Source organism: Excalfactoria chinensis, chromosome Z (assembly GCF_039878825.1).
Source record: "Excalfactoria chinensis isolate bCotChi1 chromosome Z, bCotChi1.hap2, whole genome shotgun sequence".
Classification (NCBI taxonomy): Eukaryota; Metazoa; Chordata; class Aves; order Galliformes; family Phasianidae; genus Excalfactoria; species Excalfactoria chinensis.
This window is the reverse complement of record NC_092857.1, coordinates 10,160,265-10,186,189: the sequence shown is the minus strand read 5'-3', so window position 1 is coordinate 10,186,189 and position 25,925 is coordinate 10,160,265. Positions and strand designations below refer to the sequence as shown.

The following is a 25,925-nucleotide window of genomic DNA, read 5'->3' as shown; positions in this document are numbered from 1 at the left end:
CCAAGCTATACTGGTACTGGCATTGTTCTTGCCCCGATGCAAGATTCCACACTTGCAAAAGCAAGTTTCAGAAGTTTATATTCTAAATAGCTGGGGAGAGCATTCAGAAAGCACTGCTATTCCACTTTCTAGTCAGAGTGAATTCTGTATAATTTTGTTTTTTTAGTCACAATTACCTCAACTGGAGGTAGCACATGTTCACAGGGTGGATACTACAGTTTTAAACAATTCCATCTTCCTTTTTAGGAAAGTTGTAGTGTTCAGTGGATAAAAGAATGTAAGGACCGTTTAAAAATAATAGAGCAGAATCTCATTTAAAGTTCCCCCACCCAAATTTTGTTCTCCCACACACTCACTCCGGAGCATACAGGAACACAGCGATTTCAGTGGAATGTATCACAGTAAACTTTCAGTTCCAGACCCTCTGAAAGCATTTTATACTACAAAAATTGTTAAATAAGAACATAATAATTAAAACATCAGGCATTAAAAAAGTGCCAAGCCTTAATTAGCATAGCCTCTAGGTTAAGACTGAAATATGTTACACAGCAATGTACCGTACCTAACTGCCTCATTATTTCAAGATTTATGGAACAATCACTACACTAGAGGCCAAAAAGAAGAAATTTCCATAAGAACAGAAAACTTTTCCTCCCACATCTGACAGCACAACAAATAGGCATTTCCAGAAATACCAGAAGTTTGAGCTGGCAACTAGCACCGGGAAATCCCAGCCTGTCTTGCTTCTGCTTCTGACAATAGCTAATTTTCCTGCTCCATCACACAGTCAACTTTCTTAATTTCAAGAAATCCTAATAATTTAATTCTTCACTATTAAAAGCATTCAGAAATACATCCCAATTCTAATTTTCCTCTTGCCCAGACAACAGTCTAGCAATATGTAGAAAAATCAATCTGTTGTCAAATTCCTGGAAAAGGTGTTCTGGTGGTCTTCAGTATTCACAGAATATGGTCCTAAAACTTTTCAGTTATTTTCCCACTGATAAAAGTCAAGAGTGAAAACAATTCAGCTCTGATCAAATTTCACCCATTTTTTTTCTTCTAGAGAAATTATGAATTACAAACACAGTTAAAAATAAATCACATAAATCACTTAGTTTCCTACAACACCTTAATGTCAAAGAGCTAGATACTTATATGTATTTAGGTGCCTAAAAATGTAAATGAGCATCTTGTCATATTTAAGAAACAGACAAAACATATTTAGACAAGTTGGATATGTTTGTGCATTTGAAAGTATACTTGACCCTCGTCTGCCTGTTGCTGATTCTATTTGTTTTTGAAGCCAGGCCGCAAACTAATTATTACTGAAGTTGTTAAAATCACAAATGTTAGCTAAAATTACAAGGCCCAATAAGATGGGTAGCTAGCACTAGTTTTAGTTGGATTATTTCACATTTTACTTCTCTGAGCAGAAATGCTGAAGAACTTCAGTCTTAATCCTTAGAGACAAGTATTCTCTACTGTGTAATATTCCTGCAGACAGCCTACTCCTACAGATAAAATTCCTACTGACAGTCTGTAAATAAATGTAAGTTCTCAAGTGATAGCTCCTGCTCACATCACACCACTTTTTCTAAGTGTTACATATAATAGGTGTCTTGCAACAATTTAGTCTGCTTTTAGATACTATCGGCAGTAGATTTTAGTTTGATAATCAAACTAATAAAATAAGGGAAGAATGAGTGGAGAAAATATGGGTCCTTGGACAGAAAAATACCCTAATTCTTCATCAAGATGAAAATGCAATTTCAATCATTTTGTCTACAGATATTTCAAGTATTCACTACTTACTTTCTAGTCTCCGTATTTACTCCACTTAGGCATCCTGTTCAGATTTCTAGACTATGTACATTCTCCTGTAACCATACATCATACTTTGAAAAACTCATTTATGACAGAGCACTAACCCTCACGCCTCCACCTCAAATACATGTGTTCACATGGCAACAGTCACTCCTAGGAAGGATTTCACTGCAGTTAAATGTGTCAAGGGAAAAAAAGACTCCCTCGTTAACAGAGCTGCCTACACACACAGTAGTGAATCAGGTAAGGTACAGGGAAGCTGAGTAGCAAAAACACGAAACTCAAAGTCAGAAGATAAGTCTTGCTCCCCTCTTTCAGGTGCAAACTACACCAATTTTGATTAAATTCAGAATTTCAGCATTATAGATTTCTATGTTCCTGGAACTCCACTTCTGGCATGTCCAACCCAGAGCTTTTTATGCCAGAAATCTGAAGATGTGATCTGACAACACAGCTAAGCCATGAAAACAGCTGCAGAAAGGGAAGTACTGCTGTGCCTCCCCAGTTTCACCATTCCGCTTAGAGCTGGCCTACAGTGAAACACAACAGGGAGTCAAACAGATAGATCAGCTAAAACCAACCCCACAAAGTAATTTTCCATAACTTTATGATCCTGAGCTGACTTACTGAATCTCTCATTGAGAGTCAGGTATCCTTAAAGCAAAAATGACAGAGAGAATAGAAGAGGGAGCAGGGCTGGCTCTCTCGAAGCTTCAAGAATGGCATAGAAATAGCACCATAGCAAAGCTCTGCAGCAGGGAGACAGCTAATACATGCATAAATACCAGCAGTTGTGCTCACTTTCAATTCACTTACTTTAAAACAGCCTAGAGAATTTTAATGCATCAGTGAAGTTGCCTACCCAATGTTCATTTTAGAATACAGTTTTATGTTATCAACTGGAGAATTGTTTGACTAACTCCTGTCTCCCACACATACCTTGAAGACTTATTCCTACTCCTCCCCTTCTTCCTATTTATTTAATGCAAACAAGCGAGACTAAAAGGAAAGGTACCATTTCTTCCACCAAGCCATTTCCAGTTCTAGCTAATAAAGCATTAAAGACTTTCTCCAGTATGAGAAAGAGCCCCTCCATCCCTGCTGGCTTTCCTCTTATCCTTATCCTGAAAGCAGTTACCAAACTTTATAAATTGAAATACAAATAAGAATAATTTCCACTAGAACTAACTCATCTTCCTCCTGAATTATAACTATGAAAAGCATATGGAAACTAAAAAGGAGGATAATTTTCCTTGGTTATTATGCACAAAACACACAACAGCTCTAGTTGGCTGTTTTGAATTATGCCCTTAAGGTTTGGCTTCAACACAGAGAAAATCAGATTCTTTCGAGTTTATGCTGCTGTGCTCTTAGAGCCACATATCTAACCATTAGTTATCTGGAAAATCCTTTGTGGTCAACTTCGCAACTTTGTCTCAAGACAGTAGACAGCATAGTACCTAAACAGCAATTACTTTCAGACTTCCCTGGTTTGGGGGGAAAGGTGGGGATTAAGCAGACAAGGCCAGGTAAGTAAGAAACAAGAGAAACATTTGAATAGCAGTGGGTGGACCAGCTACAGAAAGATCTAGTTGCATCATACGCATGTCACTTAGACTTTGCTCTAGAGCAGCATTGCAGCCAACTAGCATAAAAGTGTGAATGAAGTCATCCAAGCACACAGGCACACCTAATTTCCATAATACCAAGTATGTCCATACATTAGCAAAGGGACTGCTCTTGTTACTTAAGCAGACACTTAAAGAAGTTTTAACTGCTGCTAGTTGAACTGAAACAGTGACTGCTGCTACTCATCACAGTAGCAACAACTTCTGACCTCCAAATAAGCAGTTGTAGACTGAGAGGCATACTCAGCTAGACAAGACACCAAAGACTCATGACACGTTCGCTTGCTGCAAAGCAGCACGAGATGCTGAATCATCACCTGAGCTGGCTTGGTCACCAGCAGAAGTAAAACATGTCTGAAAGTTAAATGTTTTCCTCTGCTCCCAAAGGTTGGTTGACATATTGAGCTTGGCTACAAAGTTGGTCCTTTTAGGAAGAGCACTTGCATATCTGAATGAGTAGATCGACCAACGGGGCTGCTATTAGAATTCCAGTACAACAGCTGCCAGCAGCAAATACTAACTTGTAGCTCAATGACTTTGTAAGCAGTAATCATCATATCTACAAATCACACTGTACCAGCAGCTGCTTCTTCTTTGTATCTACTAAAGTGTTACAAACCGAGATGACTAGAATAGAGAGACAACTTCAACAGTGCACTACAAGATCATCTTCACACCAAAGAGCAGTTTGGACTGCTCCTGCCTGCAGTGTGTGGCGATTTTCCTAAATACCAATCTCACTAAAGAAGCTCCACTCTTAAACCTAGTGAATCTTCACCAAACACAACCACTCTAGAATTCTGTGAGAATCTGGCAATAAAACAATACATCATTTCCTTCTACAACTTATCTGCTGTTCTGAAAGATGGAACATCACATTTTTTCATGAATATTTGTTACAAATTCTCTGTAAGATCTTGAAATTCATTTATTTCACTGACTACACACTGAGCTATCACATGAGCATCAACATGAGTAAACAGCAAGAAGCTGAAATGAGTAGCAGCAGGAAGACAAGGACAGAACTGGATCCAGAGGATCACTCTTCAACTTCAAGTTTGGGTCACTATTAACACTATCATTAGCAATACACAACATGTGAAGTGCCCACTACTGTCTCTTTATAAACAGTTCTGAGGATTCTCCTTTAAGACAGACTGCCACACTTATGTCTGCTGTCTTCACTGATCAAGCTTTCCATCCACACCTCCTGTCATTCTGGGATTGATAAACTGCATCTTGCCCTAATTGCACAGCTGGTTCTTGTACTCTTTGCTGACAAAAAGAAAGAAAAAAAAAAAAAAGAAAAAAAAAAAAGAAAAAAAAAAAAGAAAAAAAAAAAAGAAAAGCCCTGCCACAGGATAAGGAGACCTTTTGTTATGTGCTCAAACATCACACTGATAAAAATGGCTTTATACTTAGACTCTTAGACTGAAATACAATTGGGCAGTAAAGTCCTTACCAGGCCTAATCCTGCACCTGGGATGAAGTTTCAATCTATGCATGAGCACAATCTAACAGAAATTCTGCAGGCCCCGTGTATATGCTTGATTTGGTTATTCTAAGAAGGAAGCAAGGTACTGAAATACTTTACTTAACATAGAACTACATTTCAAAAAGCCTACTAGTACTATACTCAGTTAATGCCTTTGTGCATGGAAAAAGTTGCTCCTCTCTGTAATTCATTAACCTGCCACCTTATCAAGGTGGGAGTGAAGAACTTGTTTCCAGCATGGAAACCAGCAATCAAACTCAGTAGAAATACTTACGTCACTCTTCCTGAACTTTGCTTTTAAGCTCTTCATCCTGGTTACATTCAATCTTCAAAACCTTTGAGAAGTTTTTTTTTTTTTAATCCTTCTTCAATATCTAAGGGGAAAAAAAAAAAAAAAAGATTCCAACTTGATATCATTCAGCTCACAGGCAGACAAATACGAATTGAATTTACACACATATATCACCATTCAAGGGTTTAGCCCTCAAGCTCTAACAAAGATTAACAACATGGTAAGAGACATGTTCTGTATTTCCAAACTTAAAAGCAAGCCTAAATCTGACCACAGAAAAACAGGAGAAGCCATTAGCAAAAACTCAAATGTACATTACCTTACATTACTAGCTACCATTTGCTATAAGCAGATCACTGACATGTTCATACATGTTGCATCTCTCTGCACACAGTCTATTTTAATATTAACATCAAGGCAGCCATTTATAAAATGGTAAAAGCAGAAAGATGGACGTTGAGTCATTCAACTAAAGTTTCACTACCCTACAATAATACTTCTATAATAACTAGTACTACATGTACACATTTAACCACTAATTCAAAACTAACATGTAAACCATATATGGCATATACTAGTACAGCTCAACACAATATAACAGATGGAACCATCTAAGCAAGAAGTGGGTTAATGACTGGAAGAATTCTTTTATGCTCCTCCCTGTAAAGAACCCTATGTGTATGCAGGAAAAACTTCTTCACCATGAGGGTGACAGAGCACAAGAACAGACACCCAAAGAGGCAGAAGAGTCTCATTTTATGGAGGTATTCAAAACCTACATAGACGCCCTTCTGTGCAATGAACTCTATAGAGCCTGCTTTAGCAGGAGCAGGAGTAAATGACATCCTGAGGCCTCTCCCAACACCTACAAGTCTGAAATCCTGTGCAATTCTGAATTTGCAAAACTGCTTTCAATTTGAGAATGCGCTGTCATAAACAAGACAAGTTTCTCCTCTATCCCTTGCAAATGAAGAAAAGCAGCAGTTGTACAAACACATACAACCAACATTATTACATACAAGCTGCAAGATTTTACAGGAAAACAAGGAATCTGTACCTAGAGCAAAGTTTCCTAAGGAATCACAGAATCACCGAGGTTGGAGAAGACCTCCAAGAGCATCCAGTCCAACTGTCCACCTATCACAATATTTCCCACTAAACCATGTGCCTCAGTACCACATCTAAATGCTTCATGAACACCTCCAGGTACAGTTACTCAACCACTGCCCTGGGGAGCCTGTTTCAGCACCTGACCACCCTCTTGGAGAAGAATCATTTCCTAATGACCGTCCTGAACTTCCTCAGCACACCTTGAGGCCACTCATCCAGGTCATCAATAAAGATACTGAACAGGACAGGCCCCAGTACCAACTCCTGGAAAATTCTAGTATGTAACAATCCAAGGTAAATGCAAATGGTGAAAGACACAAAGTAGCAGGGCAATGTATTTATTCCTAGACCACAATAGAAAAACTTAATGGAAGAGAAACACACTTAAGGACAGAAAAAAGGCATCTAATACAAAAAATGTTCCAGCTGCCTAGTTTCACAGTATGCTCACTGGAAGAGACAATCTATCCATCCACCTCAACTACAAAGGTTAGCAGCTGTAAAAAAATCTTGCTGAAGGAAGAGTTTAAAGAAAAGGATGTTGAGCTGTATAAACTTCTCCAACTACCCTTAAAAAAAAAAAAGGAGAAAAATAGGATAAGCCTAGCTGATAAATAACTAAAGAAGAGGACTGCAAATTCTAATAGGTCATGGTGGGTCACTGGTGTGTTGCATCCTTCTTCAGAAACTTTTAATTATGGTTTGATATGAAATAACCAAAGCTCACCTTCCTTAAGAGAAAGTCCCTTACTGTTATGAAAACATGCTGCTACATTCTACATGCTCCCTTGACTGTGAAAGAGGTTTTAAAATGAAACCTCATTGTTCGCTCTTGGTATAGTGTATGAAAACACTTCCACAAAGCACACAGCACTAAGCACCATTCAGGAAGAATTAAAACTAAGTAAACATGTAATTTAGCTCAACCTCATACTTAATTGACAGCCATTTAAGACGCACACAAGCACATTTCTTTAAAAGAAAAAACAGAAATACAACAACAAAAAACAACCAAACAAAAAATCCCATATACTATATATACACAAATAGGTTTCCCACAGAATACAGACCTCAATAGGTAATTTTGATGGGATAATTCTGTAGGCTGTTAAAACATTATTAACTCTAATTATATGACTCTAAGTCTAATTAAATAATCATTCTAAAGTAGTATCAGATTCCTAACTGCTTCCATGTATATGAAAGGGTTTTACTGTAAGCCCTTGCTTTTCATCTCAAGGTATGAGAATAAGGAAAACGAGATTGCAGCATTTTGTCTAATTCTTTATGATGCAAAAAGGGAGGAAAAGAATTGTCAGAGCTTTTCATACCCTGGATTGACTGTCTCTTAGCTTTTTCCTGGGCAGAACATATCTGCTACACCTATTGAAATTTTGGAGAAAGTGTGAAACTATAGAACAGCTGTCATGACTTGCATTAGAAATGAGCCTGAACCCCAGCAAGAGCCCAATAATCTCCTAACTCATTCTCTAGTATCACCAAGGATTACAGGCATCACAAAGACTAGAAACAGCACAGTACAGACAAGAAAAATGCCGTTAGAGTTAGCTGGTCTTCTTTATGTATACAGCCCACCAAATAAGCTTTCAGGGGAAAAAAAAATAAAATTAAAAAAAAAAAAATCAAGAGAGATTTCAAAGGCTGAGAAACATCAGGCAATATCCAACAAAACACAAACTTAACAGATCTTTTTAAAATTAATAGTTAAACTTATCTAAATTAAAAAAAAAAATGGAGTTTAATTACACCAATTAATAAAAAACAGAACCAAACACTTTGCACTGGATGTCAATAACAGATCTCTTACTGCATACACACTGTCAGATGACAGTCTGCTATAAGTTTTCTTTCCCCTTCCCACGCCCTCACCTCTTTTTTTCCTCCCATGAACAAAGTATTTGTTACAGCTTCCATGGAAATAAAGTAGTCAACTTTGGGGCGATAAGAGAGATGGTAGCACTTTATAGATACATGCTCAGAAGAGACGCAAAGCTGAATTCTTTTGGGGAGGAACCTATTGCAGTCCAATTAACAAGCTTGGTTAGCACTCCCAGTATGCTGTTTTTCCCCATCTTGAGGTAGGAAGAAGGGAAGTGAGTTGTGATACCATCAGAAGCCAACTTATTTTTTCCACAAGTTACTTCACTTATTGTGTAAGTGCACTCTATACAGTGAATTTGAAAATGAAATCCACAGAATAATTATAGAAGCATGGAAAAGCACTCAAAAAACTATTTCTGAGTTAGGAGCATGTTACATCCGTATTTATTTTCTTTAAAAGATAGTTAAACACAAACCCTTCAGCTGTAGAGATAAAAACCCACAAAGCAGTGAGGGCTGTCTTCTCTTGGCACTGCTTTAAGGAGGAAGTCACCTCTCAAAGGGTGTAATTATTGGAATTGATGCAAAAAGAGGTCAGCATCCTGATCCAGCAGAGCTTTATGACAACCGCTCATTTGCCAGAGGGGGAAATAAAGGAAGCACCGTTAATAAACTCCTTTTTTACAAGACAGGAAATGACAACTAGAAATTCACTAGGGAGAATCAAGACACTTCAAAACTATTTCTGCAATGAATCACAGCTATTAACAAGAAGCAAGTTCTACCTATTGTGGCACTTCCCCCTTTTTCAAAATAACTGTGTAATAAATGCTGAGTGCTGTCATTCCGTAGCTGCAGCAAGTTACCAGTACAGAACTGCTTAACTCCAGAGATTCCCTACTGCTAACACTGATCACGTGCTGTCAACCATTAGGTCTAAAATTAAATATCTTCCATCTCATCTTCCCTCAGCTTAATAACAAGAAAGAGGTTTTCAGGAGCACAAGTCACAGAAAACATCCCTAGGTTGATGGCAAACCTATCTAGTGAAAAAGCAAGAGATGTTGATGCAGTAGTAATATTCAGCCCCAGTAATTCCACTGAAATTCTGTTTTAATATAGCATCTTCAGGTTTAAATGTAGGAAGCAGATTAAGATAATCTTCCCCACTGATTTACAGTAAGATTTTGGCAAACCACAGTAAACAATTGTACTGATTTTTTTTGTTTTGTTTTGTTTTTTGTTTTTCCTTTCAACACTTTGCTGCAAAACCTGAGCAAGGTCCTCCACCCAGTATGGATGTTACAATTAATACATTGAATGGCCAATGATCCAGTGATGTAGCAGTAAAACAGCCTCAGGATATGCAGTGCATACTGTTCATGGTAATGACTGCTACCCTTTAATGATTAGTGCATGCTGAATTTAATTACTTTTAAGTGTTAAAGGACATGCATCTCTTTCAGAACATGTTGAAGAGTTTCCATCTCAAAATGTTCTTCAGCAGCAAAGCATCATTTATAACATCAGCTGATTTCCTGATTCACTCCCAAAAATTCCAGATTTTTATTTTTTTTTTCAGCTTATGTGGCTACAGACTAGAGAGACGCCATGCAAGATCTGGCAATCTAAAGGGAAAACGATGCATATGAAAATAAAAAAGTCCAGAAAAGTACCATTGCTGCTATATAGTTCTTTGTGTGAATGTAACTACTCTCAAAGGAGAAAATAAGATGTCCCAGAAGTCACTTCAACTACAACAAAACAGCATTGTTCATTCTCTGAATAATCACCATCTTTCTGCACGAGCCCTGCTGTGACCCAGGAGAACAAGCTTTTGAAGCAGTCAGCTCTGCAGAGCTGCCAGAGGCATCCTCAGTTCCAGCATTTCTGCTGCTGCCCATCTTCTGTACCCAGCTTGTCAAATACTTCCCATGCCTGAGCTCCCCTGACCTACAAACCTATACCAAGAACATGCTAAAACACAAGCCTCTCCAAAGCCACTGGACCACCTGATGGCATTAGCAGCTACCCAGACTCTCCAGTTGTTTGCATGTGAACACAAGTAAATCCACAGTATTCTAAAAATAAATAAATTTTAGAAATCCACTAAGCACTCCATCTATGACTACCATCTAATTACCACCCATCTGAGCATACTTCTCAGTCCAAAGCAGAGAAACAGACAATCAGATAAAAAGCTACAGGAACATTTCCGCAGCCTTCATCAACACACCTCAGTTCTTCCATCTTAAGTAATCTATCTTCCTATTCCTATCATAGGAAAAAAAGCAAATGGAACTTAATGTCACCTACAAAGACAAATAATACTTGGCTTAGTTAATCTGCTATTACTTATCAATGAAAACACACTGAAAAAATGCACCGAGAAGCCCAAATACTACACAAAAATGGGAGTGATTTATAGACCGTTAATCCCATGCAGAACAGAATCAGACATAAGAGATAGCAGGGGCCTTGGGTAACTTAGTACAATCCCTCAATCTGCTCACAAATCACTGACAAGGATGTGCTGAACTGTACAAATTTAAGCATTTGAGCTCAGAACTCCACAGATATTGCATCATTAACAAATGTAGTTATCTCTCCTTCCTCCAGAACGCTTTGCCTCAGCTTTCCACTCTCATACATCCTCTACATTCAAAAACTGCAAATATTTTACTTCGTTTCTAATGGACGCAGCTATAGCCAGTTTCTGTAGACATTACACAACTAATACAAACCAATACTCAACTATCAATCTAGGATATGTGCAATCTGTTAAGCAGTGTTTTCTCCTATGGGAAAGTCTGTATGAGCAAGGCCTTGTACGTAGTTAGAGAGAAGATTAGAGACATAATCAAAACGCAACACAGCTCTGACTTGTTTACTTGACATACTGGACAGAACTCCAGGCAAAACTGCATCTCAAGTGAAGCCCAAGCACATTTGTCATTTAAATCATTATGCCACAACTTCACTGTTCTTACTGTAGTTCCTTTGTCTCAAACTATCTGTCAACGGTGAGCTCAAAGCAAGACAAGACTTACTGCATAAACTAGGACATTCCGTTATCTTTCTCTGCTTTGAATTTCCACATTTCCAAACTAAAAGGTTCCCCCACACTATGCGTCACTCCATTTTGAGACCATATTCCTGCAGTTCATCATAGATAAGATACACTGAAAATCTGAAGACTTTTCCCGTGTTCAGTATTTAGTCCAACAGGACTAGACAGGAACTGAAGCATACAAATCCAAACTGAAATAGAGAAAAAGGCTGCAGAGTTCCACTTTGCAAATGCCAGTTATTTAAATGAGAAATCCAAGAAGATAACAACTAGAGCTTGTTTATACTTCCTAATTTCTGTATTATTCAACAAACTGCACTTCAAAAATCAGCAAACATGAGAATCTATATAGATGCAACCTTCAGTCTGAAGAGACAACTGCATCAGTTTATAGACAAATTCTCTGAAATAGCCAAACACAGAACAGCCTCATACTAGGACATGAGCTAAGAAAAACACTGATTAAGGTTACCAAAAACACCTGCTAACACCACTTCCATTAACTATGACCTTACACTGCTGAAAGGCCTTGGAAGAATATCCCACTGAAAACCTCTCTAGTCTAGAAATACTTTCAAAGATGGTGCTAATAACACAACTACTCCATTCAGCTTCCAAGTTTTTGGGTGGGAGAACATTTTAGCTGATCAAATTTAAGCACAGTCTGAAAATGAAAGGGAATTGGATGGGTTTAGAATCCAAAAATTAAGTACATCCGCACTTCATAAAAGTTATTAGGAATTCAGATTTTTTCTACCCTGAAAGACCGTCAGTGATATAAATGAGTAGAACATCAGCAAGATCAGTATCCACATCTTAGTGATAACCGAATCAATTCTATCTGATTTCATTTAGACTGTTGAAATTCATGTTCAGTAGCAGCAGTACTAGGCACTAGACAGGTACTGGAGAAGGTGCAGCGCATAGGATACTTCTATGCTTCAGAGGCCTATGAACATCTAGAAGGCACTTACAGATATCCTGATGGGAATTCAGACAGGACCTCACATACCAGGTTCTAAGAAAGCATTTGAGTGCCAAATTTCCCACAGGCATCTCAAGGCATTCCAGTGCCTCTGGTAATTCAGATGTGACGCACTGTTTCTGTATGCCTACCAGCAATAGCTCCCAGTAGCTTCCTGAGCCTCAGCATCTATGAGGAAAGAAACTGGAACATCATCCTCCTACAGTCACAGAAAGACTTGCATACAAGTTTTTTTCTTCGTAATGACTGGACAAACTTCACTCTTGTCTTTACCAATACCCTATAGATTCAGGTGAGAAAAACAAAGAACAACAATAAAACTTCACACATCTTGTGTTTTGAATATACAAAATAAAGAAGAGACTAAGATAGCTTTCAAAAATACATTTATGTTATTACAACTCTCATCTAAAATGCAAGACCTGCTCTGTAGAAAAAGCGGACATCTATGACTTTCCAGGCAAATGCACTAATCATTAGGCTGCCAACACTTCCCTGCTGAAGCAGTCACACCAAACTACATAGGGCCACCAAGACAGTGAAGGGGCTGAAGTACCTCTCCTGTAAGGCTGAGAAAGCCAGGACTGTTCAGCCTGGAGAAGGGCAGACTCAGAAATTCTTATCAACATCTATTACCATCTGAAGGGAGGATACAAAGAAGACAGAACCAGACTTTTTTCAGCAGTACCTGCAAACAAACTGGAACACATGAGGTTCCTTCTGATCAGGAAGCATTCCTGTACTGTGCAAGTGACAGAGCACAGGCTCAGACTGTCTGGAGAGGTAGTAGAGTCTCCCGCTCTGAGATCTTCAGAAGCTGCCTGTATGTGGCCCTAGGTATCCTGTTCTGGTTGCCCCTTCTTAAGCACAGGTCAGACCATGTGGACCCAGAAGTCCCTTCCCACCTCTAAAACTCAGCAATTCTGTGACCACTACCATCACCTCAGGGTGTTACTGGCCACAATGTTCTGGATCGGAACACAAGAGAAAGATGCCTTCTTTCACTGATACATACTTCAGCTCTGACACTCCTCTGCAGGTACCATGACTAACTTATAATCTTAAGTGCAAGCGGAAATGTTCCATTACTTCCACAGTTTACCAACAGACTTCCATTTGTTTCTGGCAGTCTGACAGTAATAAGCTTCAATATAAAATATTACCTGAATCACAGCTATTTGCCCTATCTCCTCTACAGGTTAAAATTGCAGTATTAGGCGACTCTCAGCAAGGACTGACAACTCCAAAACAATCTCCAAGTTACCCCACATGCAGAGTTACCACCAGTCCTTATGCATTCACAGGCAACTAGACAGCAACCCCAAGGAACATGTAACAGGGACTAGGTTTCTCAGACAAGCAGGAAGTATACAGACAGCAGGAGAGCCAGTTATTCAAATCTGTAAGCCTAGAAGATGTTATGGATTGCTACGTTCCCACTCAACACCCCATTAATAAAAGCTGCCTGGGATTTTCAGTAGTCTACCATCTCCACCACTAAGTGAAGCACAGAGCCTACAGCTGATTTGTTCTAGTTTTGCTTGGCTTTCCTCTACAGCTGTTTCAAGTATTAGCCCTATGCAAAAATAACCAGCCCACAATCAGCTCTCAAAAGGAATGTGATCAGGGTATTGTTGCAGCGGGATTTAGAAACTGCTAACATCTCACATAAGAAGTTAGTTTTTGTGGCCTCCTGCCACTACTTCTCACTTAAAAGAGGCATGAACTAATTACCCGTGAGAGAGAAAAGCAACATAGTGGGGAGCATATACAAAAAAGAAAAGTAAGAGAAGGGACAAATGAGTAAACTCTTCTGTGAAATGCCTGCATCACCTGTGAGATCAGCAGACTCCTTCCACATCCCTTCTACCATCAACCTGCACTGTTTCTTGGTTTGGGGAAGGAGAGGGGAGGAGGTTTTATTGCCTTGCTAGCAGATGCACTCTTGGAAGAGCACAGGGCTGATATTTTTAGAGGCTAGACAGACAGATGCCTGCTACTGCACAGTGACTTACTGGCACTGAGCTCGGCCCGAACTCAAGAGAACCATGAGCTAATATCCAGCTCTTACACTCTGGTTCATACAGCTCTTATGCAATTCTTCTATTAGTAAATAAAATCCCATTGACAGATATTTATCAAATTCATTTACTCCTAGTTAACCCAGAAGGCCTTTCTAAGATGACATACGCACACTTCTGGGCTCTAAATAAATAAATAAATAAATAAACAAACAACATAAAATTGAAACATTGATCTGAAACATGCTGGGATACAAAAAGCAATTAAGAAGAAAGAAAAGGCCACCCTTCAGCTTGTACGGCTCTAAGCAGACGGCAAGCGTTCTGTGTCAGTTCTGCGACAACCAAGCTCACTGAAGAAACACTGACACGAATTCGCCCCAGCGCCACAGTGCCAGCAGAGCAGGAATCGTAGCAAACTTCTCGCGGCCGTAAGGAAAGTTCAGATTGAGACAAGTGGACGGCTCCAGGCTTTTCGCTGCCGAACGCTGTGCAAGAGAACGCCAGCCCTCCCGCGAACTCTGTGAGAAGTTGGGAGCGAAAGATTCCGGCTGAACTTGATGCGATTAGGGATTTTCTCAATTGTATTTCGAAGCAGACACACACACACACACACACACACAAAAACCCGCGGTTCCCTTTCAAGCTTGGCTGCGGCCGCAGGGCTGGAGGGCGGCGCGGTCCTTAACGGCGATGGGACCCCGGCCCGGGAGCCGCCGAGCCGCCGTTCATCCCTCCACGAAAGCACCGCCCGACGCCGCCGGTTCGGTGCCGGGGCCGCCGGAAGGTCCTCGCTCCCCTCAGAGGATCGGGGTAAAGGAGGCGCGGCCGGGCCGCGCTGTCACGGACCCGGCGGGGTCGATGAGGGACCCGCGCTTCCCGACCCCACCGGCGGCAGCCAGCCCTCCCGAACCCCCCACGGAAATAAAAACATGTAAAATAAACACAAGGGAACAACCAAGCGGCGGAGACTCACGGGCTGCTCCCCGCTCCCCCCTCCGGGCTCTCCGGCCGCGGCGAGAAGGAAGAACTTTCCTCCTGTTGCTCCATGCGGAGGAGCTGCTCCCCGCGGCGGCCACCACCGCCACCAGCAGCGCCGGGCGGAGGCGGGGGCAGGTGGGCGCCGCGCACAAAGCCCCTATTCACAGCGCGCGCCGCCTCCCCCTCGCGCCGAGCCGCGCTCGCCCCGCTCACCGCAGGCAGCAGCCCCAGCCCCGTCCCCCTCCGGTCGCCGCCGCCGCCGCTGTGAAGGGCGGAGCAGCGCCGCCGCGCGCCCCGGGACACTCGGCGGCTCCACGCGGATAGGGCGGGGGGCGTGACATCATCCCACGGTCACGTGACCGCGGGGCTCCGGTCCCCCTGCGGAGGGGCAGCTCGCCCCCCCCCCCGCTCGGGCCGCCCCTCCTCTAACGGGGGTCTGCGGCCCCGCGCTCGCGGGGAGGGTCACGTGACACCGCGCCCAGCCGCCCGTCTCTCGCGTCCCCGCGACCGTTACGCTGAGGAGAGGGGCGAAGGGGAGGGGGGGGGGCTTCTTCCAGCGCTTCTCCGCGCCCCGGATTCCCCTTTCTCAGAGCCCTGGGCTGCACCAGAAGGGAAACACAAATAAAGTGGGTTTCTTTTAATGACTGGATTCGGTACCACAGTGGAGTTTGGTGACACGGGAGCCCAGCAGTTCTACAATCCCAAGTGGGCTTTATGGCTGAGCTGACGTACTGCTTCACTGGATGCCCTCCGCAAGTCGTTTTCTTCCTCCAAGTTGATCTGCCACCAGTGTCCAACCACTGCCCCACCTCTGCGTCTCACCGCGAATACCACGGTTCCGTTCCCTCCACAAGTAAACCGGGATGCTCCATCTACAAGCTGTCCCAGCCTCTTGGTGAACCTCCTCCGCCACCAGAGCTGCCAGCCCTCTCCCCATCGCTCAAACCCATCTGCTGGTCCCTCCACAACAACCGCATTCCACACCTCACAATTCGCCTTTAATCTTTGCCATCTCTCCGTCCTGTTCCCAACCATCCACACCTTCTAAAGTGGCAAACAGTACGGAGAGGAAATGAGCGCTTGAAAACGTTAGGTCATTATTGTAACGGTGGCAAGTATTGTTATTGAATAAATACATTCGATTGTACCCGGCAGCATACTTTCCTCTGCTTATGTGCAGTCCTTATATTGGCCGATTTATTTTGCATGTGTTTCACCTTCGAGAATGGCCACAATTGTGCCGGCACCATTTCCTCTCCTTTTTCTTTTAAAAAACGCGCACACCTCTGTTAACCTAACCGAGTTAGCGCTGAAAATGTGATTTGCACAGAAAGAAGAAAAACAGGAAAAAATAAACTTGCCCAGCAATGTTAGCTCTGCAGCTACAAAATGTGTTGCAATTATTATGCAATTATTTTTAATTCTGGCGTAATATGTGTGCGTGTAATAAGGTTAGAAAATACCTTGCCCATTTCTTCCCATGCTGGCAAAACACGAGCATGATTTTAATACTTAAGTACAATCTCTTCCATAATGGTTGAGTGTCTCAACCATTATGAACGTCTACTTCTGTTTTCAGTGCCAGGGTATCGTGAAGATGGGTTTGGTATCATAGTATCATAGTATCATAGTATCATAGTATCATAGTATGGTATGCTCATGGGATAGTCACATATGACATCACTTTAGTACTAAACACATTTTGGCTGCTTTCACCTTTTCTTCCCTGAGCTCCCTTTTAGGTGTCTCTACAAGGGCATTGCCTAAATACTCCTATGTAATTCTGTGGCTCACACCTCTCCAGGCAGAGCACAAGACCACGGGTCGTCGGGAGATTTCATGTGCTGTAGAGCTCTGGAATAGCTGTTTTTTCCCACCTGTGCCTCTACTGTCTGCCTGCCTGTTGTAACAGCACCACTTTGAGACCTGTAGTTAGTAAATGCTACCTGAGAACAGTCAAAAGTTGTCAGCAAAATGGACACAGTCTATTCAGCATCTCACAAGGTGGAATGCATTCAACACAAGCTGCTTTTCCCAAATGGAAGCTTAGCTTATCACATAGCACACTGGCTATGCTCTATACCTCTCCAATCCTTTATCCCAGGAACATGAGAAGGGGGGTGAAAGAAGAAGACAGTATTGCCTTCTGTTCAGCCCCTCCTGGAAAGGGTCAGGTGCTTGCAGACAGTAGTTACCTGGAGCCACTGCTCACCGCAGTGGGGATGCAATGAACTCTCCTATGCCTTCCTATCTACTTCTCCCAAAAGGAGGGGCCTGTAAGTGGCTTAAAGATGTCTTCAATCACACCTTATCACTCTACTGTCTTGATAGTATCTGTTAATTATCTTACTTGGCATTGTTACCCTTTTTTTTGCTGCTTCTGGCTATTGCCTTCTGCAGTACTCAAAGCTCCAGTCACTTCTCTTAGAAATTATTTGTAAAAGAAAACATGCTCCTGAACTGGTTTATTACTTCCCTTCTATCCTGAAAGCAGCTTAAACTTGTTCTGTAAGCTCTAAGTGTCTTGTACTGTCTTTCCACATTGGACTTGTTCTGATTTGATTGCTTGCAGTCTGAATATAGCTTGTTTTGATAATTATGTCTTATTTTTTGCTGAAGAACAATTTAAAGAAAGATTATTTCTAGATTTTGAGGTGTGCTTTTGTTCCTGGGCTCTTCTTTGCTTACATTGAAATATTTTTTTCACCCTTTGTGTCAGATATCCCTCATAAATGCAGGAATCTCTGTCATAACAAATGAGAGAGACTTTAAAAACATGTTTCTCATTTATCTGTTCCCACCAGAGCACTTTCTTTTTTTTAATAACTTGCTAGCCCAGTTCGTAAGTGCATCTCTTGTGTCTCAGTTCACAATGTGGCACATTTCAGAAAACCCAGGGAGGAATTTTTCTCCTTTACTGTTCTGTGCAACTCACGTAGCAGCAGCAGAGTGTCCTTCTGATGCATAAGAGGTACGGAGGCAGCACAGGAAAATACTGAAGAGTGAAGAAAGTCGCAATTGGAGCTGTTCAAACAGGGCTCTTAACTGAGACAATATTTTGAGATCAGCTGTATCCCATAAATGTGTATATTTCTCATCCACCACAGGAGCTAAAATAGGTTGTTTTCATCACTGCTAAATTTTTTCAGGAGGTTTGCAGCAGAGATCAGCTGGACCTCAGAGATCACGCCTTAAAACGTAGTTTAACCTGGATGGAACAAGAAGCGTAAAAGCTTGAGCTCATCTCCAGTTAGGAAGTAGAACATCTCTCAAGAAATGCAGTTTACTCTTCTCTCCCTACGAGAAGGACATTATCTGCCTCTGGACATATATATTTTTTTTCAGTTTAGTTTTACCCATTGGGTTATACAAAAGGAATTAATACAATCCTTCTTAACTACAAAGACTAAAAATCCTCTTTTTCCTTTTCACTTTCTCACATTATTATGGAAATTTGTGCTTGTGTGTTAGTGTCTTTGATATGAATGTGCTTTCTGTATGTCTAACTAGGAGAAAAATAATTTCCTGGCCTTTCCACTAACATCTACTGTAATAGAAGTTTACTGTCTTATGCAAATTCCCGGTGGGGACCACAGCTCAGAGCTGCAAGGTGGTGAGCCTGATTATCTAATGCAGTTTTCCCACAGAGACTCATCTGCAGAATCATCCCCAAAACATATTTCATTCTTAAATTATTTTCAAAACACAAGTCCGTGGAAACTACAAAAGAGGATTAAGCTCTTCTTCCACAAATTGTACCTAAAATGGCAGTGGATCTATGTGGATAATGTTTTATATCTCTTTTCAGAAAAACTCAGCAAGCAGAAAGGCAGCTCTCCAAACCAGGGGGAAGACCTTGGGGGTAAAGAACAAAGCTTTGTTAAAAATCCCAGAATCAAATAGGCCGATTTTAGTTTTGTATACCATGTATGAACTTTACTGGTGTAGCGTTCCCTGCTTTGTTGTTGTTTTTTTTATCTAAGACAGCACCTCACCTGCACTGCTAATGGTGTAATGGAAACTCTTTGAGATTTGGCTTGCTCAAATTTTTCCCTTTCTTTCTTCCACATGCAAGAAGATTTTCTCATTGCTCAACACTGCAGATAATCCAGGAACAGGTGAGAACCAAGATCACCCATGAGGAAATCTCTTCCATCCCAGGATCTGTGCAACCCAGAGACTTCTCTGCAGACTCAAGGGCTGACAATCCTGCAACATCTATGTGAAACTACCAGACTACTGGAAGTCACGCAGAACACACCTTGCAGAGAGCTGACTTCAAACTCTCAGCAAATATAAAGGGTTCTTTGAAGGCCCATCACTGAAAGTCCTGAAAGGCCAGTTGCCCAAGAATAACCACAAAGATTATACTAATCTGAGGATCACTAAAGAGTAAAGCCCTAGTATTCAATTACGCTGGAGAGCACCTTGATTATGTTGTAATAGCACAAAAGTCAAAGCAGTTCCCACAGGCAGAGGCAGTTATACTGCATATATACTCCACACCATGCCGAGAGCTGCTTTGTCTCTTCTCTTGCTGTAAAGTTTCTGTTCCACTCAAGATTCGTAAATCAATTTCCTCTTCCCATTCAAACCGAAGAAAACCACATTCCTGCATATTTTATATGTCTATTTGCATTGCAGAGAAACCAAGCACCTTGCAAATGGCATTTCAAACTGCCGATTTTAATGTCTTTGCTCCGTACAGGATTTCTTAATGTGCTGGGCATCTGCAAGCTGAAACTTCAGCTCTATCCCATGCTGTATTCATGCGACACAGCTTGTGCTGCTGATTTCATGGTGGAGGTGCAAAATCATGTAAGCACTCTATCTTCATTGTCACAGTTAAACTTTTGTCCCAGAGGAAACAAATGTCTATCATTTGTTTTCTTTTTTTAAAAATTAACTTTCACTAATACAGAGACTATCATGCCATGATGGAATGCTACGATTCCTCATTTCTTTAGAGGCATTAAGGTCTTTCTTTGTTATGTATAGTAACAACCTGACTTCTCGAAAAGAAAAACAGAAAAAGTAGCAGCTTTCTTTTGTATCTCTGTAACCAAACCAACAGTTTGTTTGCATTTAATTCACAAGCAGTGCATTCAAAGAACCAGGTGTACACAGACTTGGTGTAAATGAGCATCATACCTTCCTTTTTATTTCTGTGTACATACTGGATCATAAGGAGAAAAGAGCAAAGAGTTGCTAAGTGGGATGGGATCCAAGGTTAAGACTCTGTGATTTAATATGCAAATCTTGGAGATTTCTGCACTCTGCAGAAGGACAGATACATAAATCTTACGCAGTCCTACTTCAACAGAATGGCTTGCATAGGAGCTTCTACAGATGTAGCACCCAGTTATCACAAAATATGTAGGAAACAAAGCAGTGAGAGAAAATCTTTGATCAATCTTTGATATATTGTACCAGTTCTTAGACAATGTGACAAGCCAAAACATCACAGAGGAATGCAGTTGTGTATGCAAGATTGTGAATGTGGAGCCAAGGGCTGAATTTAATGAACTGATGTGATCTAGGTGTAGCATAACAAGGTTAAAAAAGCCAAAGATACTCTCTGCAGATCTGAACTGTTATTAATTCATTGCACTCATAGAAAAAGATCATACATTTTTAAAGTGATACCTTTAGTCCAGCATAATTTTGCCATGTGGAACATTGCTCATCTGTGCAATGCCATGACTGAAACTTCTTGACTGTCACAGTTTTATCTTATGTACTTGCACTGGAACTTCCATGTTCAGTTTTAGACATTTCATGGCCTATCGTCAAAGTAGCCTCAGTCTCTTAAGCAGGTTCCCTTTGCCTTCAGGGCAAAATATCTTTGCTGCCCTGTAATGACTCACAGGATCACATCATCCTGCACAGAATTATGTCAAAAGGCCATAGTGGTCACCAGCTGAATGATTCCTGTCTTCTCCTTCCCTAACGCTCATCCATCTTTTATAACCCACTGTAAATTCATTACCAAGTCCAGGCCAAATCTTGCCTTTCTTTCTCAATCAGAGGAATACATTCAATAATAGTCCCACTGTGCTCTTGCCACAAACTCATATTTTCTTTCCCATTATGCCAACCATGCCATGAGTCTTTATTTCCTAGGAAACATTACTACTTCTTCCTCTGCTTCCCTTTCCCTCACAAGTGAAGATCTGGGCAGACAGATAGATCTATCTGTCCTACCAAACAGACTCTGTGGTATAGAGGAGTGGAGAATTTTTTCTCCCGTGGATTGTTACGTAAACCACTCATTCTCTGTTTGGACAGGTGGAAACTGGTAGTGAAGACATTCAAGAAGCAGACATTTTCTTTATAATTAGCAAGAATTTGGGAGCTGGCAATTCAAAAGGACTCAACAAAATGAATGGCCAAGATTGTGGGAGGGGAAGAACAATCCACTGTAGGCTTGGAGACTTTCCAGAGTGCATTAGCTGTTAAGTAGGAAGTGGAATGCAGGGAATACCCAGCAATGTACTCTTTGTGCATGTGAACACCATGTTGTAGCTATATTGATTTGATGCCAAATTAGACGCTCTCAGATTAAAGCCAAACCAAGTTTATGCTGAGAGGTGACAAACTGTGTACATACCCACTAATAAAGCAAGCACGTTGAGATGATGAATAGCACTCAGAGCTCCTAGAAATCTAGTAACATTTTGGAGTGTCTTCACAGAATCACAGAATTATCAAGGTTGGGAAAGACCTAAAAGATCATCCAGTCCAACCATCACCAATACTTCCCAGCTAAATCACATCCCTCAACACAACATCCAAACATTTCTTGAACACCCCCATGGTCGGTGACTCCACTGTCTCTCTGGGCAGTGCATTCCAATGCCTGACTACCCTTTCTGAGAAGTAATACTTCCTAATGTCCAGCCTGAATCTCCCCTGGTGCAGCTTGAAACCATTCCCTCTAGTTCTATCACTGTCTACAAGAGAGAAAAGGCCGACCTCCAGCTCACTACAACCTCCCTTCAGGAAGTTATAGAGAGCAATAATGTCTCCCCTGAGCCTCCTCTTCTCCAGGCTGAACAATCCCAGCTCCCTCAGCCGCTCCTCATAAGGCCTGTGCTCCTCACCAGCTTCGTAGCCCTCCTCTGAATGCGTTCTAGGGCCTCAATGTGTTTCTTGCAGTCTTAGTGTAGACGACCAGTAAACAAAAATTTCAGATTTACTCATACCAGCACTTTCAATTTCAAACTTTCCCTGAATTTGAACTTTGGTACAAGAAATGTGAACAGAACACCTTTCTAGGAAGGGTTCCAAGTTATGCAGGAAAGTTGTGGGGAGGTTCAACAGCACCTACCTTTAGAAAGCCAGACTCTGGGTCCTGTAAGTTTTTGCCCTGGGCTCAGTAATCTCTTCTTGTAGGCCATGACTGCGAGAGCCCAGCTGACAGTCTGGTGCTGCTTCTACTTCCTTTAGCTTTCAGATTGAATAAACATCATTAAATATAAAACGTCAACATTTGTTTCTAGTCAATTGCTAGTTGTTCCCTTCTGCTGCCTTGGAAGGAAAAACATAACTACTGAGAGATATGGCTATAGTTTATTAATTAAATTTAAATGCATTTAAAATAAAAGCCAAGAAACTATAGCTTCAGGCTAAAAGTATTGCTAATAGGAATGGAACTTTTTACAATGAAGTGTAATAGTAAATCACAGAAAAATAGTTAGGAAGGAATAGCTTACTTGGGTACTTGCCTGACATTTTATTTTATTCTCAAATTTTAAAACACAAAAATATATTTTGTAAATAAATAGTGTGTAAGTATTAGTAGTAAGGATGTTGTTGGATACATTTTAAGTAGTTGAATAACAAAAGTATGTCTGCAATTGTATACTGAAGCATGGAGACAGATGGATACAGCAAACTTTTTTCCTACCAACAGATTGTAGTTGATGATTGTTGGAGTTAGGTAGATACCAAGTACCTTAAAATAAGTTTTATTGCATCTTGTCAGCTTTTGTTTTTACAATCTGGGCAGCCTGTGGCCACCATCCTGGAGTATATTTGTACTTTCTGTCATTAGCTAGACCTATACCTGTTTTGTATCCAGAAGTTAATTCCTGCTGGAAAATCTTAGCCTCTGCTATTCTGAATATTGGAATATGTTTCATATGTTTTTTTTTGTTTGTTTTTTGTTTTTTGGTTTTTTTTTGTCTCATGAAGTTTCCAGCAAGTTTTAAGTTTTGTTAATCTCAAAGCCCATCGCTTACAGTTTCATGCAGCCACTCTTAAATTCTGTCATATTTACTCATGAATCCTGCATACGTTTCACACTACTCCCTTGCAAGTTGTAAGTCCAGTCTGTATACGAAGAAACCTGCAAGATGAAATGACATTCACAGTAATTGTACCTGGAAAATTTGTTCTTCAGAGATTGCAGAGAGATGGTAGGCAGTTGAAATCAGGTGCCTACAGGTGAAGATGACCATCTCTGATACTGATTACCTCCTTTAACATGCTTTGTGCTTTGTAAGATTTGTCTGCAGGATTACATTTGCTGTCCATCTGCTTTGAAAAACTCTATTAATATAATCAATGGAATCAGAAATTCTCTTGGGAATGGCAGCCTTGTCTTTGAATTTCATTTTCGTTTTTATTTTTATTTCAGAGCATTTGTGTAGCTTTTGAACTTCCCTCAACCTCTGTCTTCATTAACATCATTGGGTCCTAAGGCTATTCTGATGGTCCCAGAAACCAACCTTTCCTCTAATATCTTTTAGAATATGTCAAACCATACATTTTCCCCTCTGTAAGAAATGCGCATTACACAAGTGAATACAAGTTCTCAGTAAGAGGAATTATTCCACACCAGGCTGCAAATGAGGTGTGCCTGCTTCTCCAAGCTATTTGGTGCAAGAGAGGATCAGAACAGTGGCAGCTCAAGGCTCCTGGACTTACACTGCATGCAGCTATGAGTTTTTCCTGCAGGCAGATTCAGTCTGGTCTTCTGGGCAGAGCATCACCATCACAGGGATTTCAAAAATACAAGAAGCAAAGCACGTCTAATGAGAATCCGGAATGGAAATCTTTCTGTGTTTAATTCATATGCACCAAAGCTGCTCTGTGTATCCAACCAAAGTGATGGAATATTTACACCAAATAATGTCAAACCAAAATATTGACATAGACACAGACAAACTTTCCTGACTTACTTTAAATTTGTTTCATCTTGATTTAAGAATCAGGATTGGGTTAGCTGCTTTATCTTGTGATTCAGACAAATGCCTGCCCAAATCTCATCTCTGCCTGAAAGAAGGTGGGATTGCACAATAATTGTATCATTGTGCAAAGACTGCATCGCATTAAATTGAATCCAACCCCAGTTCAATTTGTGACAGAGTTACATTACCATCAGTACTTAGGATAATTTAATCTACAAACATGCATTGCTTTGTACAACTGATATTCAACAAAGCACTGGTTTGCTAGGCATGGTTTCATGATTCACTAGAAAACAAAATGATATAATGCATTTTTTCCTCATTTTTCCTCTTACGGACTGTTGGAGAACAGTTTCTTTCCTTGAGGATATTGACATTTGTTGCTGAGTCTCAAGATAAAAGCATTAGCACAGAATTTGGCTTTGTGAGCTTTGTTCTTTATGTGGAAATTTGGGTCATTAACACAACTTTTTTATATTTAACAAAAATGTTTATTAGTCAAGAACTCAGAGAAAAATTATAAACCTTAATTTTTTGACAATTAGATCTAATATAATAATTGAATTTTAATTTGTATTTATAGGAGTTATTTATGCTGTTTATTGTACACAAAGTTTCTTAAAAGTGATCCAATTACATTTTCACTGCTAGACTCACCTTTTAAGTAAGAACCTATCCATATGCTTTCCTTAAGTTAATGTTAAGTAGGTGTCTGGTCCTGGAGACAGATCTGCTTTCATTTACACAGTTACAGCTCACAGTAATTTTAAAACCAGTCTGGTGATTAGATCCTTAGGTCTTATCTCAATATTGAAACTAAGTATGGGAGAGTTAACAAAAGCTGAGTCAGTGCTGAATCATAAGATGATGACTGTATTCTTACCAGCATTCCAGCCATACCAGTATAGATGGCAGATTGGACTGCTGCTTTTCATTGGTTGTGGGTTTCTAATTCCTCTTAATTACCAATTGCAAAATACAGGCTTGAAATTATGTCTGTAAAACAAAATAAAAGTTACTAAAAACCCTTATATTCCTGAATCAGGACATGCCGTTAATGCAGAGCTACTTACCTGATTACGTACTTGCTGTTTGCTTAGGTTGCATCACAAGAAACCAGATCAAAACCGGTTAAGCCCTCAGTTAAGTAAGCCACATCTTTGCACCAGTCTTAGCAAAAAGAATTTGCATTTGTATATTGTCGTGTCAGAAGCAAACAAACAAACAAAAAAAAACCCAACATCTTTCTAGTATAAATCCATCAACTAATAATTGTTGCAGTATTTGGTCTGGAGCTGCAAAAGAGGTTTATAGCTACTTCCTGGTCCTTGAAATTCTCAAAGGGAAGGCATTCATTTATGGAATTAAAATGAAAAAACACAGATGGCCAGTGTTGATAACCATACCAAAAGCAGTTAGGGGCCAAACCTGGAAACGTTTTCTTACTCAGATAGCTTATTCTCACGCAAATGTTTCTATT

General features: G+C 40.6%; 1 protein-coding gene across 7 annotated transcripts in view; it reads right to left on the bottom strand.

The window, feature by feature from the left end:
- The window catches only part of RAI14 (retinoic acid induced 14), a 92,649-nt gene extending 77,079 nt beyond the window's left edge, over positions 1-15,570 (bottom strand). For 3 of the 7 annotated variants that reach the window (XM_072359891.1, XM_072359895.1, XM_072359896.1), the window contains exons 1-2: positions 15,465-15,570; positions 5,225-5,324 (exon numbers count right to left, since the gene is read on the bottom strand). In XM_072359891.1, coding sequence (XP_072215992.1) covers positions 5,225-5,260 — 36 coding nt within the window. In that variant the 5' untranslated portion in view covers positions 5,261-5,324; positions 15,465-15,570. Of the gene's footprint in view, positions 1-5,224; positions 5,325-12,380; positions 12,473-14,556; positions 14,792-15,246; positions 15,379-15,464 lie in introns of those variants that run through there. The other 4 variants (XM_072359893.1, XM_072359892.1, XM_072359897.1 and 1 more) reach the window with 4 other exon arrangements.
- Positions 15,571-25,925: the final 10,355 nt, after the last annotated feature.